The following is a 16,676-nucleotide window of genomic DNA, read 5'->3' as shown; positions in this document are numbered from 1 at the left end:
CTGCTCTCCTGCCCCAAACCCTTCACAGTGAGACCATCCCACAGCTCCCCCAGTGCTACTTTGACTTTAAAGGGAAGGCTGGCTCACGACACACCAGCAATGCAGCTGCTGAACCACGCTTCCTGTGCACAGAGTCTATCCAGCACCGCCACGCTGCACCCAGGGCCTAACGGCATGGTCAGGGCTACTTCCAGTCAAGGTCACACACAGCATCCATGGACACAAATGGCTTTTTACTTATATGTGAGTTACAGAGGCAAACTTTACTAACAAGGAAAGACATGCCTTCTACTTATAGCTGCTCCAATTGTAAATACAGTGGTGTACAGGAAATAAGCAAAGCTAAGTCACCAATAAATTATAGAATACATATAATTCACTGCTGAGACTGTCTTTATTAACAGTTTTTCCCTTAAAAAAAAAAAAAAAAAAAAAGCTCTGTCTCTGAACAAACTCCTCCAGTTAATTCTCTTGTTTTTTGTTTTCAATTTTTGTCAAAAATTTTTGTCATTAAGCATAGGTAACAAGTATTGTAAATCACCTGGTAAGCATATTTTCCTTGATCAGTGTACAATCACCGCTAACACCTCACTGCATTTTCCCTGATCCCACCTGGGTTGTGGTTTAAAGACTGCCAGACGCTGAAAAATATTAAAAGCTTTCAATTAAAAAAAAATTAAAAGGGAGAGGGGGATTCATCTCTGTAGCTCAAGAGCCTGCAGAGTACAGCTGCATTTTGTTAACAATATTTAAGAATTTTCTACCCTTATTCTCATCACTCTCAAATCAAAGTAATACAATTCTCAAGTCCCTCTATGATACAGCAAATTCGCATGTAGCTAGATAGAACTAAAAAAAAATCAAGGCAAGATCTTTAACTCATTTCACATCACTTCTTCAGATATTAGTGAAAATCTAGTTCTGAGGTCACTCTCTTTCAGATGACCTACACCGCAAATATCTTTTTTGGTTGGTATGGTATGAAAAGGAATTTCTGTTAATGCATTGTGCTGGACAAACATTAAAATATTATTTTATTGGCATGCACCAACATTAAAATATCTTGTTATAAAATACAGAAATATCTTACCAGGTGATGCTGTAATGTTGGTGCATGCCAGTAACAAGCATTTCATGCAGACCAGACACCAGCAGATACTTACTAAAGGACTACGGAAAACTCATCTCAAGGATGCACCCAACTCCAATTCTGTGAGTGGCTCTCATTAGCAAAAAATCTATGCCAATGGAGCAATACGGTGTGTGAGCTCAGAGATAAGGCAGTTCTACAACACAGTAATCTAAACAAAAAAAACCTGCAAAAATGACATTTGTAATTAGCGATGTTTCTTAAAAAAAAAAAAAAAAAAAAAAAAAAAAAGGAGGGGGCAGGGCAAACAATTTTTGGTGGGATTTATTAAAGAGTCTCTGCATTTTTACTGGATATAGCAGAACAGCAGCACAATCACCACGGTGAAAAATCCACTACAGATGAGGAAATGAGGGGTTTGACAGAGCTAGAAAAATTAAACTTTTAAAAAGCCAACCTATTTAAGATAATTGTCTTCTTTTGATAAGTCTGCAAGTAGAGCCTAACGTTTATTGAATCTGGTAAAGATATATGAAACATTGATCTAAAACTGGGGAGAAAAGAACTTAGTTTTACTCTTCAAAACCTTTGCAAGCAACATCAAAAGCTAACTTGCCAAGAATTTGTCTGTTTCACTCCCCATCCTTAAGCGTTAAATGGATACTGCAGCACCTCTACGCAAGAGGCCATCTGTAAATTATTACATCAAGTTGAACATAAACATCATAAAGGTACAAGAAAGCAGCTCCCTGCAGCGTCAGTCAGCACTGTCAATTCACAAGAAGTTCTTAGGCCTTAATTGTAACAGACTTGATATATTTCAGCAAGGCACGGGCACATAGTAATGCACAGCAAAGTCATTAGAAGTCACATATGCAAGGCTTCTATTCATCTCCCCTCTCACAGATTTGCCAGCAAAGGTCAGTTACTTCCCATAAAACTTCTTGTTCAGAAGGAAGATCAGAAGATTAACGTTTACTTTTGCTCGGTCAAATAACTTCATAACTGCAACACCTTCATACTGCAGCTGCAGAAGATCCTACCAAAGAGAAAACAGTTATGAGCGAGGAATCCTGAACAGTGCATACAAACTTATACAAGATATTGTGATAAGGTGGGGTTTTGTGGAATATCTATCACAAAATACATAGCATAAGCTAGAAAAATGAGAGGGTTAAGGATCCACTCACAGCACAGGAACAAATAAGCTGCACTAAGATTTCTCAGATGTTTGTCTTAATCTGTGGTTTAAAAGAATTACACAACTCATAAATAGAAAGTCCAATTTCAGCTCTAGACCACACCAGGCTTTTCATTCACATAACAGATGTAAAGCTGTAATGTTTAGAATCTCTCTCCCGTTTGCCTAATCTTATTGTGTAAGCATTACAATATTCCACAGCACGACTCTCTAAAAACCTCATCTGTCATAGAGGAGACAGAGGCGGTTTAGAACAATACAATGTATGTCACAGAAAGAAACAACTTCTCCATTAGGACTAATTACATTATGCCAATTCAGTTTCCCCTGTATTCACATAGGCACTGGCTCCAGTTACAATTTCTTCTCAGCAGTGATGCACCCGACAAAGCTGTACGACTCCCTGCACCGATTCATCTCAGCAACAATTCCTTCCCACAGTCTCCTCTCTAGAACAGTGCATCTTAGAGAAAGCATTCATGTAGTGCTACTGCAAGGAATACTGCATGTATTCCAAATGGTGAATCTTGCTCCTGGCACCAGAACAAACACCAAACAGCTGTTTCTATAGTCTTCTATAAAAACTCTGGCAACGTGAGACTTTTTAACTGAAGCCATTGCCAACACTACACTTGGACGAGCAGTGGCAGTTTGTTCAGAGTGGTTTTACCACACGTGCTTGAGAACCAAGTGACCTCGAGTAGCCACACCAAGAAGTCTGCGACCAGCTCCAACAGATCAGCACTGGAATGAACTACAGCAGCTCCCAGAGCAGATGGGACATGTAAGGCAGCTATCTTTCCTAGCAGTCAGTCAGGGACTGCAATGCAGACATATCTCTGCACAGAGTGCTCCTGTATGCAATTTGTTTCAATATGCCTGGGACATCCGCCGTTACCATACCTAGCAATACTTGGCGACCAAGTTTTGGTAGACACATGTGGACAGAGCTGCCAGGCATAACAGCAGTGGTACGGGAAGAAGAATGGAGACCATTTGGGAAAGCTAGCCTGTAAGTCTGTTCCAACAGACTCACACAAGTAGCGTGCATACTTATGTAAGTGTAACTAAGACACAGACTGACACAAAGCTTTCATTAGTAAAGAAACAAATTAGCCTCAGTCCCCCGTTGGCACTGTACGTTTTGTCTGCAACAAATCTCCTGCTGTCACAATAGCTGCTCACAGAACCGCAGTATGGGCTGATGTTGGAAGGGACTCCAACACCTCCCAGCTCCCCGGGGCCCTGTTCAGCCTGGCCTTGGGCACCTCCAGGGATGGGGCACCCACAGTTCTCGGAGTAGCCTGTGCCAGGGCCTCACTGCCCCAAGGTCAACATTTTCCTCCTCATACTTAATCTAAGTCTGCCTTCTATCCGTTTAAAGATGCTCCCTCATTTTCACACTGTTCAGGCAAAAAACATGTAATTAGTATTTTGATAAAAGGTCTGGCAAGCAGAATAGATATTTGCTATTCACGTACATCCCATGAAACTCATATGCCGTGGCTGTCATTATTAAATAGGATTGTTCTTACCTGATAATGTAACATAAAGGTTTCCATCTGTACCCCCATGAATTTTGCTTTTACCTCAAAATCTCCTACTTCTTCTGTTGGACTGATTTCAAATATTACATTTTTAAATCTGTAAATTTAAGAAATTGAAAACCACATATGAAAACCATAATTGAACATGCAGTTCCTAACGACAGGGAAAGGACACATCAGATGAAAGCTGAAGATAAATGTCTAATCCTACTCCTAAATTCTATATTCTCATTCGGAATGAGACTCAGTAGAAAAATGAACAGTAGGCTACAACAATGTAGCCTAACATTGTACAGCTGCTAGGTTGCACCTTCCCACAAGCACAGTAAGCACACACAGCACTCCAGCCCACGTGAATCAGCAGCCCACCTCTGCTCCTAGACATCCCCACTGCACTGAGTGCAAAGCACAACGCTGATAAAAATTCCAGCAGCAAGCAGCTTCTGTCTATAGTGCGAAAGAGAGATCAGTTACTCAAGGCCAGCAAGAGGCAGCTGAGCAAGCTCAGGTCAGCCTTGAAAGTTCACTAGTCACAGTAGCAAGGCACTCAAGGAGGAATCCTTCCGTGACAGGGCTGTGGGGGAATAGGGAGAAAGAGGGCGTCATTCCTAAAGCACATGGAACTCATCTACCAGAGATCTGCTCCCATTTCACCAGAAATAGAGAACAGCACATCAGCAGTTTGTGAAGTTTCTCAGCTCCTGCCAGCCCAAGTAGTCAAAAACAGTGTGCAACATTTCCGTATTTCTCTAGGAAAGCTACTTAGCTCTAATGAGTTTTTAAGGAACACTCACTGGTTAACTTGCAGGTCCTCAATCTCTAAAAGCACTCCCTTCTCATGAAGTCGAGCTGCAGTGTATTTTAGAGAAATCTTTTTACTGTTTTTGCCTTTTATCTCTCGAGGCTTCTTAGAGACTCTGGAAGGAAGAAGGGGTTAAAAGAACACAACAGAGAGCAAACAAAATACAATAAACAGTTTATACTAGGTGGATGCATGGCTAGAACCAGAATAGATGGTTCAACTAACAGAGCTGATATATTTCACTACCAAGTTTATCTGCACAGCACTGGTAGCTCAGGTCAGATCTCTGACTTCCTACTATTTACCAGTAACTCATACAACAGAAGCAGAACACAAACAACAGCACTTCATAAAAAACACCGCTACTTATACAGCTAGGCAAAAGCTCTTATGGTTAACAAGTTGTTTCCGCTGGTGCTCTGAACACAAACCCGTAAGAGCCACTGTGACACTTAACAAAATTTTAAAAAGCCACCGATTATTTAGATGCCCCAAAATTACACACATCAGGTCTATTTGTGTACAGCCCATTGCCCTGGTAGATCTGGACTTCCTCATCTCTGCACACTCAGTACACTGATCACCAGTCCAAGGACATGCCCGTGCAGCTCCCCTGCTTGCCCTGTCCGGCCAATCGCTGCCCTGCTGCCCACCCCACAGCGCTGCAGCAGAGTTCAATCCTGTGCACCTGCTTGAGAAAGCAGAGACCAGGACTGCCTCACGCATCAGACTCTGCTCCAAACCACAATCTCTGACGCCAGCCGTTTCAGGCTTCATGCCTACTCCATTTCCCTTTCCCACATTGGTGCTCCGCTCTTTCCAACAGCATGCCACACGCATGCAAACCCAACTCTGGCATTTCTCCACAGCAGACAGGTATTTTCCACACTGTGTTCAGATTAAAAAAGAAACAGGGAAAACAAACCCAGTTACGCTGAAACATTTCCTCAGGCTGCTGAGGACTATGCTGTGCTGCCTGCCAAAGGAAAGAGAAGAACCAAACTCAGGGTGGAAAGACACGGCTTTTCTTACAGGAAAACCTGAACTGCCTTCCACTGTACAAACTGCCTCTGGGACAAAGAGAGGACAAATCAGGATCAGTGCTGTCACTGTAAGTACAAAGGATGCTTTCATTCTCTGCTGCAAGAAAGAATTATAGGAGGGACTAACCAAGCAGTGTGTCAATTACCTGAGCAACCCAACCATCACCTCTGGTCTTTCTCCATTCCTCTCTCTCCAAAGGACCAAAATTCCTCTCACTGTGTCTCTCTGACCCCAGTCAGGGGTCTCACTCTCCCTTAGCTTTGTGCAGATGGTACTACAATTTGTTCTTAGCAGTGACCTACCCATTTTTTTCTGAAACAAGCATTTATTTATAGAATCACAGCACAGTTCAGAGATACTTACTTGCCCTTGCTGGCCAGGTTATCCAAGCAGGTTTTGATGTAGCTTTTGTAGTAATCAACTTGTTCCCCATAAAAGGTAGCTTTGGAGTTCAAGGCACTGTATGTCTGCTGCAGCTTCACCAGCTCTGCCTTTCTTCTCTGACGGTATCTGCGCTGATTTCGGATATCCTACAGCACAGAGTGAAACACGCAGAGACCCACTGGTTATTGAAGAGCTCTCAGAGTGCAGAGACAGGCTGAGCAGCTCTGCTCAATTCTGATTAGCCTTGCTTCAGGCAACAAGCTGTATTAGGACTCCTCAGTCACACCTGCCCCAGTTTAAGTGTCATCATTTCTTTGCTGACTGTTTTTGGACCTAACCAGCCCCACACAGCAGTTCTTTTAAACATTCTGCTGCTTTCTCAATCTTCAGTGCTGTCATAATTGCAGTGACTGGAGTATGTGATTTAAGGAAGACAGCAATTTTTGCTTTCACTGGGTAGCAGGAGTACATTAAAAATCAAGAGCTATAACCACAAAAATGCATAAATGGGACAGTCTGTCTTTGCTAGTCAGCCATTTTTAAACATGCTATATTAATAACAGAACAAAAAATACAGTATCTTCAAGTCATTTTCATTTCTGATATTTATTAATGACCGAATGATCAGTTTTAATCTCACTTCTGAAAGTGGTAATTCATTCACTTCATACACATCATCTTTTCCCACGTATTACGTTGGCAAATGTATGACATGCTGTGCTGATAATGCGTTTCAATGTGCAGTGGCGTTATTTCACTTGCCTAAGTTTTTCTTAGGTCCTCCCTAAAGTGTTTCAGTTGCTCTTGAATCAGTGAGTGTATTCAAATAAAAGCAACGCTTTATTTTTCTTTAAGTTATGGACAAAACTTCCATGTGGCAGTGTGTTTGTAAAGGCACTATTTACACCAGGAAAAGGACTAGCAGAAGAGATCACACACCAGGGATTTCCTCCAATGTCTAATACTTAAGGTGCCTGAGATTCTGGCAACAGAATTATTTGTGAAAACACAAACTTCCGATAAAAATAAGAGACTTTGCAAATGCAAAGATGTAGAAGCAAATTATCTATTTCAGATCTCTAACTACTGCAAAACTTACTCCTGAAAACTCACACCAGCTTCACAACACTGCAAGCCATAAAAAAAAAAAACTCCTTCTCTGTAATTACTAGAAAAACCACTAACTGGCATACCTTTGCAATATCATTGATTAGCTCCTGGTATTTATTTTTTGCATTCACTACCCCTAGTTCTGTCAGCTTCTTCAGGCCTGTCTTGATTTTCTCTTTTTTACCCTGAAGATTTAAGTTGCCATCTTCCTTTACAGACACAGATTTTTTCATCTTATCAGGAGTTTTAGCATCACGAATGGCCCGTTTCTGCATAGCTCTTTGATGCTCTGCTTCCTAGAAAAAGACAAGAAAGTTACAAGTTCATAAACTGATTATTTTTAAGGTGATAAAAAACTAGAAGATCATCTGACCCCAGCATAACAGGACACAGAATTTTGCTCAGTCATTCCAGAACCGACTTATGATACACTGGATGAAAACTGGCAGAACTGTCCTGCCAATACAGGAACTGGCAGACACCAACCTACTGTTCAAAACAGTCTTCTGAATAAGTATTTTCTAATAGCTATCAAAGAGCTAGACTCACACGCACTCTTTATTTCCATCATATCCCCTCATCATTTGGGCTACATGCAGCTCCGAAACCAGTGCAGACAGCTTCACTATGCTATAATAATGCAGATTCCCAACAATACCCACATGCATCTAGATAAACAACAAATTCTCAGTCTAAAAAGAACACAGGGAAAAAATTCTTCATACTTGCTCCGAAGTAGCTGAAGTGTCCAAGATTTCAGTCAGCGTCTCCCCAGGTTGGAAGCGGATCACATCAACAATTAAGCGTTTGGTGCTGCAGAGAAACCATGTAGAATAGGAGGTAAAAATTTAAGCCAAGATACCTTCAATACTGCTATTCTGCAATAAGAGCAGCGTTACTGATTTTAGCTGAGACCAGAACTCCGAGAACCAATTCACTTTTTTTGACACCCTTTTATCAGAAACCGATTCCCCAAAAGACACATCTGTACAGTGCACAGCATGGCTCCTTAACACCTTCTCAAAAAGCTGGAACTTCCCCCCATGCATATTAAGGCCGTCTCAGTACTGCCACCTGGACCACAGACGCTGCACATTTGGAGGTCAAAGATAAAGCAGTTAGCAGCAACAGCAATTTCACACAGCCAGAAAAAGTCCAATGTTATCCATTCAAAGTGCACTTCAATGCTTTCTAACAGGGGTTAAGAAATAAACAAATGAAGTGGACCACTTTCTTACATGTACACTAACTTAGCCAAAGGAGGGATCTGCTTCCAATCCAGTGACAAATAGGGTCATTCTTTGATCTCAGAATCAAGATCTGTAGCTTAACTGCATAGTCAGTGTTCAGTTTGAAGCAAGTGGGGCCCTGAGCCAAATGACACCAAAGGGTGCCTTCAGTACTTTGCAATCAAGCTAGAATTACTTCTGGCACAACAAATTCATCAACACCCTGCTGACCATCCACATCTTAGGTGATTTCAGGTACATCTGGTAAATGCTTCCAAGATCAGCGTCACCTTCCGCAGGGTAGGGCAATCCTGGCATATATTTCAAGCAATTCAGTGTAAGAATATTTTTAGATATCCCACTTTCTTCTGAGAGGTCATTGCTCCATCTTCGCCAAGCATAAGCTGACCTCGTGAACTCTCAGCTATGCCACCTGGCATCAGAGCAAGAGTGCATCAGAGCACACGACATCAGGTAGCTGCTCTCTGCAGCCCAGCAAGAGGGACTTGCTGACAAGTGGCCAAGAGGCGGTGTTGGCCCCGAGTTCTCCCAGACAAAGAGAGTCTGACAACAACCATGTCACCGGCTGTCCATTACACTCTTCACATCAGGCTTACACTGCTACCCAAAAAGCTCTTTATCTCAGTCAAGTGTGGGGGACAGAGAGTGCAGAGGGAACAGAAGTGCATCGTGAAGCAAGGCAAGGTGGGAACCAGGAGGTATTTCTCACAGCACGGAAAAAGCTACAGGCAGAACATCATAAATTACCATCACTGCCTCCTGCTCCACTAACAGGATACAGACACATTCTGCTCATAGGCTAAATAAATCAGCTTGCCCTCTAAGAGCCAGCAGTTTTTAGCAGTACAGCATCCCTTACGCTAGACACTGTTACTCAGGGAATTTCCTCGTGTCGCACGTATTCTACTGAGAGTATTTGCACAGGGCATCATTTAGGCATCACAAATAGGACTACATCTTCATTTCACATCAATCAGAGTTAAAACTACATTGTGATGAATGCCATGGGTTATTTACAATAATCCCAACAAATCATCCATATGAAATTAAGTTTAACTGCTGCCATCAGACCTGCTCACACTGGAAATATTTTCTTTTCTGGTAATTTTTCTCCTCCAGAATCATCACACATACACTTCTACAGAGTGACAAGTTCTTCACTGACAAAGAACTAGCAAGCACAAATTTAACAGCTACAGCATTTGAAAGAAATGGCTACAACCTCAATGTACTTTGAGTCACAGCACCACCTTTGCTCAATTTAAACTTCAGTTCTCCTACTTGCACAAACAGAACAGCAAGAAAATCCAGGTTCTGGTCTCCCTCTTAAGAAATACATCAGCCAGTTCATCTCTCACTTACTTCAGCAGAATTGTCCTAGCATCCATCTCCGCATTTTCATCTCCAGGAACATCAAATTTATTAGTGAGTGTGAGAGAAACCTCTGTCTTTGCCAGCATCTCCCTGTTTGGGTCATTAATGTTGCCAGACCCTTCGCCTGTCAAGTAGAAAAAGATTTTATACATTAGGGTAAAACATGCCGGCAATCATTCCTTTAAAAAGTTCTTACTTTTCTTGAGGAGCAACACCCAGGGAACTATTTTGATGTCAAAGCATCCTCCTGAAAGCTGTGTCCTTCCATCCATCCCCCAAGACCTGCAGACTAGATTTCATGCTTGCAACAGCAGGAATACAGAAACCCAAGAGACACAGACTTGTGCAACTTTTTCATTTTGTATACGGTGAGGGACTAAACTTTGACTCAGATCCCGTTCCTAGAATACTGCCATGGATTAGTAACGGAGAAGTTAGATCCTGCCTCCCTCCAACTCAAAGGTTTTTTCTCCTGCCCCTATTGTTCCTTTATCAGACATTCACTGATGGGTGCACCCCAAAAGGAGGGAAAAAAGTTAATTGTCCACATGCCAAAAATTGCACTTCTCCTGCATGATGCATGTAACCTCATATATTTACTACTGAACTCCTAAGGAGCACAGATCTCGAGACAGTGGACAGACCTTTGCAAATATGCCAGGATGCACAAAGCAACGGCTCCGACACAAGGGAACAAAGAACACATTGCACAATCTCTGTTCATCTCCTAGAAACTGAAGTGGTGTGACACAAGGTGTTTGGAGACAAGAGAGAAGCCAGGCGTATTTTTTTCCACAGGATTACAAGTTCTGAGAATAACTTTATTCTCAGAAGAATAAACTGGAATAAGTACACGGCTTTTTTAGAGCACCCACTTCCAAACGGCCGCTGATTATTCCTTTGATAGTTTCTTCATTACACTTCAAACCATCTAAAGTAATACTACATAATTCTGAAGTAAAACAGATCACCTATTAAGGACTCAATTGAAGGAACTTCTCCAAGGTCATCCAGCAATTCATGAATTGGATCATTATGCTCAGGAGCAATTGCATCTTGATGGTCTAAGAGCAGCTAAACGAACAGAAGAATAAATTGCGTTGTTAATCATAAATCCTTCTCTACACATTGAAATTATATTCCTTTATGCTAATATCTTTTAGAAAAAAATCTTAACTTCACTGAACTCTAAAGCTGCAATATCACAGCCAAAAGTCGTACCATCTGCATATACTCAGACACTTCCAAAATAAGCTTCAAACACCAGCAACTTACTAAATTCTAAAAGCTTACAAACCCTTGAGCTCTACAGTCAAATGAAATCACATTCAGATTTGGCTACTTGAGGTTTCAACAGAAGCAGCATTTTCTGTGTAAGAACTGCTTAAGAAGGAGCAGCTGTGACTGACATATACTTACAGTGTGTGTATTGATGATTTCACCAATAGAAATATAAATAACTGGTTTAGTGAGAGTCACCAAGTCAGAATATTCATCAATATTGAATTTATCCTGCAATTCAGGAACCTCACAAGCAACCTGAAAAAAGCGTCTAAAAAAAAAAAAAAAAAAAAAAAAAAAAAAAAAAAAAAAAGGAGAAAAAGGTAATCAGCATACCAGCAGCTGTTCTTTAAACTATGGTTCCCAAGCATACTACAATTGGACAAGCTATAGCTTATCACATCAAAAGCTATCTAGAAGGTTCAGTTATTGGTACTGGCCATGTCGGCATCAGCTCACTGTAAGCATCTGCAGGACAAGTCTGTGGACCGAATGACCTTGTGCACCCATCCTTCTGTCTTAGCTGCAAGAATAATCCTCACTCCCAGCCATTTCCAGTTTTCTTTCTTACAAAAGATGAAAGATATAAATAAGCTCTTCATTCAAAAGTTACCTTATTATACAGACCACTAAATTCCAGCCTGTTTTAATCCAAAGTGCCATCTAGTTTGCATACAGAGAACTAGGGTTCATATGGGAAAGAATGCATGCACACTCTAGTTTTCAACGGCCAGAATATCATAACAAACACATAGAAAAACAGCCTTTACTCTGGAGGCTTGTATGGCAAAGCCAATTGTTTTGACCAGCTCATTAATATACTATATCTAGTTTGTAAATTCCAGGTACGTATTTTACATGCCATCATTATCAATGATTATGGAAGCCTGAAGTTTTATCTCTCATTTTCAACAGACTTCCTATTTGACAGAGATGGAATTTATTACATTTAAAATTCATTGCTCCTTTTTGTTTGCAACATTGTCCTCCGCCAAACTCCTCAACACAATCAGCTGAAGTCTTCTACCTGAATTTCTGGTATGACTGTGACAAGTATTCATTAATGATGCTCAGATGCGCATTGTCTCCCATGAACATCTTATTGGACGCAGCGTGCTGCAGCATCTTTGCAATAGAACCAAGGTTTCTTCGTTGATCTGTAGTCAGCTGCCCTCCAGCTGAAAGATCAATTATGTCAAATGCATCCGGTGCAACAATGGCTGGATTCATGTAGCGGTAATAGAGTAAGTTGCCAACAATCTAGGAGAAATTGAGGAGAGAAAAAAAACACGTGAAAAAGCAATGGCACAGACCTCCACTGAGTTTTACTGACACTACTCTGAGTGAGTTCTGACAAATTACTTTCCTGTGAACTCTGGGCCCTGTTCAAGATGCAGGGTGTACTGCGCTGCCATTAATAAGCACGTGCCATCCCAAAGAATCTTAGTTTCACACTGTAACATAGATACATACACTAAATAAATGCACAACTGTCAACATAGAAGTGGTAAGACTGACCACTACTAGTTCAGAACAACACAACTGCAGATATTCCTACACACAAAGGTTTTCAAATTTAACTTTTAATACCACCTGTCTATATATTTTTAGAAGTTACCAAAGAATTGCTCATACAAGCGTAAAAGTCTGAGAATTAAACAAAGCTTAGTCTAACAGAAGGCAGAACAACTACACTACAGAGAAACCTGGTACTGCAGTCTCATTAAGGGATAGGAGCTAATTCTTAACACAGGTGTGCAGAATTGACCACCATCTCCAACAAAGCAAAAATGGTGAAGCGTGGCAAACCAAGGAGCTAAGCTGAGAAAACAGCAGCTACTTTCTGCCCCTTTTCCAGAGCACTTCTCTCTCTCTCAGAATGCCTCTTTGATTAATCAGCAACATTTTTAGCTACAGATCCCCAATTAAAAACAACTGAGAGGAACTCATAAACATTTAATCCAGAAGTAAGAAACTCAGAAGTACCAAAGATGAGCGGTATTTGACATTTCAAAAGAAGTCCAATTCACCCAGCTAAGTGAGCAGCAATGAACGCTGAGGCCCCAAAGATAAAGACAGCCCGTTATCCACGTGCTCATCCATGTACTTCTAACCCGTATTGGATATTTGCCTGCAGTAATTCCCACAACAAAAAGGCATTGGCCCAGCATGCTGACATGCAGCAAAAGTTCCCATGCCACATACTTCAGTATTTCCTGGTGTTCCACATAAAGCTGCGCAGAGCCAAGTCACAGAATCTGGGCTTCTCCTGCTTCACGTGCGATTTGAATGCACAGAAGAGATCAGAGGCGTGAAGAAATGGCAAAAACAGAAAGAAAAAGCTTCGCCATTGCTAAGCTGCCCCAGAAATTAACTGCTTTCAGAGAGGTCATGGTTTTGAGAGCTGTTTCAGCTCTTGCTGTACTACCCCAGATTACGGCACATGGTCACAACAGACAAAACTGTTCACTACCAGTCATAAGAAATACATTTGTGAGAGAAATCATATTAATAATATTAAAACTTGCAGTAGGAAAACAAGAACAGTACACTGTAGGAGTAGTTTTAGGCCCTAATAAATCTACAGGCAGTCACTGCACACAGCTGCAGTTCTGAGTGCGGCATGGACCGTGACATTGTTTCCACAAGGATTAATAAAAACTGCAGCTTTCCACCTAAATTTACAGATGGAAAAAATGAATTCACCTGCACAGAAAGAATCGATGCCTCAGAATGGGAAAGCACAGAACTAGAAGAGAGAAGAAAACGGCATTCAGATTGGTAATTACTTTGTAATGAAGCAGAGACAGAAAAGCTTAAAGAGACTGTGGCAAGTAATGTAAAATCCACTCTTTGTTTTATTAAGAAGAAGAGCACTCACAGACAGAAAGACCTTTAAAATAACAAAAGCCAGGACAATTCCAATGAAAGCCACAATGCTGTGCTCATTTGGAAGCATTTACTACTAACATCCTTTTAGTTCTCCAAAAGTACGGAAATGTACAGTACAAAACTGCCCACACATCATGAAAAATGACACCATATACTTTGTTGCAGCTACTGTAATGCCCTAGAATATTGTAAGGGAAGTGAGAATATTAGAATTTTGTACATGGACCTTTTTAACTTGGCACTGTCTCTTTAAAAAAAGAGCAACTGACTCAGATAATACCAGCAAAACCAAGGTGCACCATTCAGCAGCAGGAGCATCCCAAAGTCAAGAAACCTAGGGGGCACAATGCCCAAGATATCAAAAGCAAAAGGAAAAGCAATAGGGTGACTTCTTCTGAACGCTGTATTATGTCTCCTTTGACAAACATGCATCCAGCAATCCAAAGCACAGTGCAAAGTACTTTATACCCATAACAACAAATAGCCTGTCTACTACTGTAGCTTCTCTACACACGTACACCCAGCAAAGAACACTGAGATGCATTTGCTGCAGTCAGCGTGGCAGACAATTATTCACAGAGCTGCTCAGCTCCTTACCTTCAGAAGCTCATCCTCGCCAGCATCAGGAAACTTGTCGTGCAGGGAGTCTTTCAGTACCTTGGCGATGAAACGCATTCCGTAACTTCGAAGGAAATAAAAGGCAAGTGAGAATTCCTCACGGATTAACCCACTATTAACTGCTGCAGGATAACGCGGCGACACACCAGACTTACGGGATTTTGTCAACTGAACCAACGATGGCAGACAGGAACTTGTCTGTCACTGCCTTCATATTTCGGATTGAGGCATCCAGGCGCGTCCTCACCTCGTCATGATTAAGGGCTTGTTCAGGTGTAACATCGTACGGCAACTTGCTATTTGGAAAAGTCAGATGTGAAGGTGAGCACTCCTCAGCCTAATACACTTTTGTCAGTGCCAGGCAGAATTTTTGGCTTGACACAGAAACAGATCCACGCTTACCTGGCTGCAAAGAGCTGCACGTTCACTTTAATTAGAATTCTAGCACTGAAAGAGTAAAGGACTTCTCACGTCCTCTGCTGTCCCTGCAACAGTCACTGTGAGAAAAGGCCCAGCTAACTCTAAACTGTATCTTTCTGTACCACATGCAGACACGCTCTCTAGAGTAAAGAAGGTCACCTGCGATATGCAGTAGTACCTCAGGTTGCAAATAAATCAGTGAAAACCAATTTTTTTTTAATTTAAATAAACTGATTTATTTATTTATAAGCTGCACATTGCAGTGTTAAGATAGTAACTCACGCAGCGTGCTGCGTTCTGAGAGTTGTCTTTTGCTTCATAGAATTTTTTTTCCTCCACTTCCCTTGAAGTGTGTTGAAAACAAAACAAACCAAAACCAACCAACAACAGAATCCTCAAAATCTGGTAAACATCAAGCACTGGAAGAAACACAGAACTCTGACTGGGGATGGATGGGAGCCGATCAAGAGTTTATAGATACAGATTAAAGAGAGGACAGGGACAGATGACACAGCAGGGGATCTACAGGCCAACCAACCAGGATGACCAAGTAGATGAAACCTTCTCATGGGCAGACAGGAACAGCTGCATGCTATGATTCTATGAACATGGCCTGTGTTGAGAAGGACCACAATGCTCATCTCGTTCCAACCCCTGCTGTGTGCAGGTTCACCAACCGCCAGCCCAGGCTGCCCAGAGCCACATCCAGCCAGGCCTTGAATGCCTCCAGGGATGGGGCATCCACAGCCTCCTTGGGCAGCCTGTTCCAGAGCAACTCCTTCAGAGATTGGCTCGGTAGAGTAATGCAGGATAAAGCCTTGGAAGGAATAAGGGCCCCAGAACACCTGCTGATATTCAAGGACCATCTCCTACAAACACAGTAGTAATGCATACCAGCAAAAAGGACAAAAATGAGACAAAAATGCTAGGAGGCCTGCAAGCCTCCTGGACAAACTCAAACACAAGAAGAAAGACTATGGACATAAGAACAGCAAGCCCAGAAGTAATACAGAGAAAGTGTCTGAGAAGCCAGGGATAGCATTAGGAAATGCAAAGCCCTGATCTAATTGAATCTGGACATGGATATTAAGGGCAACAACAAAAGCTTCTGCAAGTTCACACCAGTGATAAAAGGAAAACCAGGGAAAATATGAGCACTTTCTAAAAGAGAAATGGAAGACTTGGTTACCTGGAATAAAGAGAGGGTTGAATTATTCAGGTTAGAAGATTAGGACCAAAAGAAACTGCAACGGTATGCTTATTCTCCAGGTTTTGTTCTCTTGCAAATAGAACCTATATCCTAGCTACACACAAAATGGAAAATGAACAAAGTTTGGCATGGAACTGATGGGTACTTTCTCTCTACGTGATACCTGCTAGCTTAGAAGACAAATCAATAATTATCTAAATGTATGAGCTAACACAAAAGAAATGTTTTCTGGGGTTCTTTTTTTTGGCCTATCTCCTAATGAGATTCACTTCTAATAGTCTCTACACCCCTGTCACAAGATGATCTTTATACCTTTCAGAAGAAACCAATCTCGAGGTGATGGAAAAAAACTGGTATCAACTGGACAGATGCATGCAATGAATGCAGGGATGGTTTGGAACGATTAACAGAGCAATGCAGAACAGCTGAGCAACTTTTAGAAAAAAACAGTAG

At 41.5% G+C, this 16,676-nt stretch overlaps 1 protein-coding gene across 2 annotated transcripts in view; it reads right to left on the bottom strand.

Annotated features, from left to right (window-relative positions):
- Window positions 1–214: 214 nt before the first annotated feature.
- The window catches only part of IQGAP1 (IQ motif containing GTPase activating protein 1), a 47,731-nt gene continuing 31,269 nt past the window's right edge, over window positions 215–16,676 (bottom strand). For both annotated transcript variants that reach the window (XM_042887974.1, XM_042887975.1), the window contains exons 27-38: window positions 14,749–14,889; window positions 14,573–14,657; window positions 12,111–12,343; window positions 11,222–11,354; window positions 10,774–10,876; window positions 9,791–9,926; window positions 7,904–7,991; window positions 7,262–7,474; window positions 6,048–6,214; window positions 4,633–4,755; window positions 3,827–3,935; window positions 215–2,129 (exon numbers count right to left, since the gene is read on the bottom strand). In XM_042887974.1, the coding sequence (XP_042743908.1) occupies window positions 2,016–2,129; window positions 3,827–3,935; window positions 4,633–4,755; window positions 6,048–6,214; window positions 7,262–7,474; window positions 7,904–7,991; window positions 9,791–9,926; window positions 10,774–10,876; window positions 11,222–11,354; window positions 12,111–12,343; window positions 14,573–14,657; window positions 14,749–14,889 (1,645 nt within the window). In that variant the 3' untranslated portion in view covers window positions 215–2,015. The remainder of the gene's footprint in view (window positions 2,130–3,826; window positions 3,936–4,632; window positions 4,756–6,047; window positions 6,215–7,261; window positions 7,475–7,903; window positions 7,992–9,790; window positions 9,927–10,773; window positions 10,877–11,221; window positions 11,355–12,110; window positions 12,344–14,572; window positions 14,658–14,748; window positions 14,890–16,676) is intronic.

This window comes from Lagopus leucura, unplaced genomic scaffold (genome assembly GCF_019238085.1).
Source record: "Lagopus leucura isolate 7727_CA_CO unplaced genomic scaffold, USGS_WTPT01 Super-Scaffold_100128, whole genome shotgun sequence".
NCBI classification, from domain to species: Eukaryota; Metazoa; Chordata; class Aves; order Galliformes; family Phasianidae; genus Lagopus; species Lagopus leucura.
Note: the sequence above shows the minus strand (reverse complement) of the source record. Positions and strands in the feature narration are given on the sequence as shown.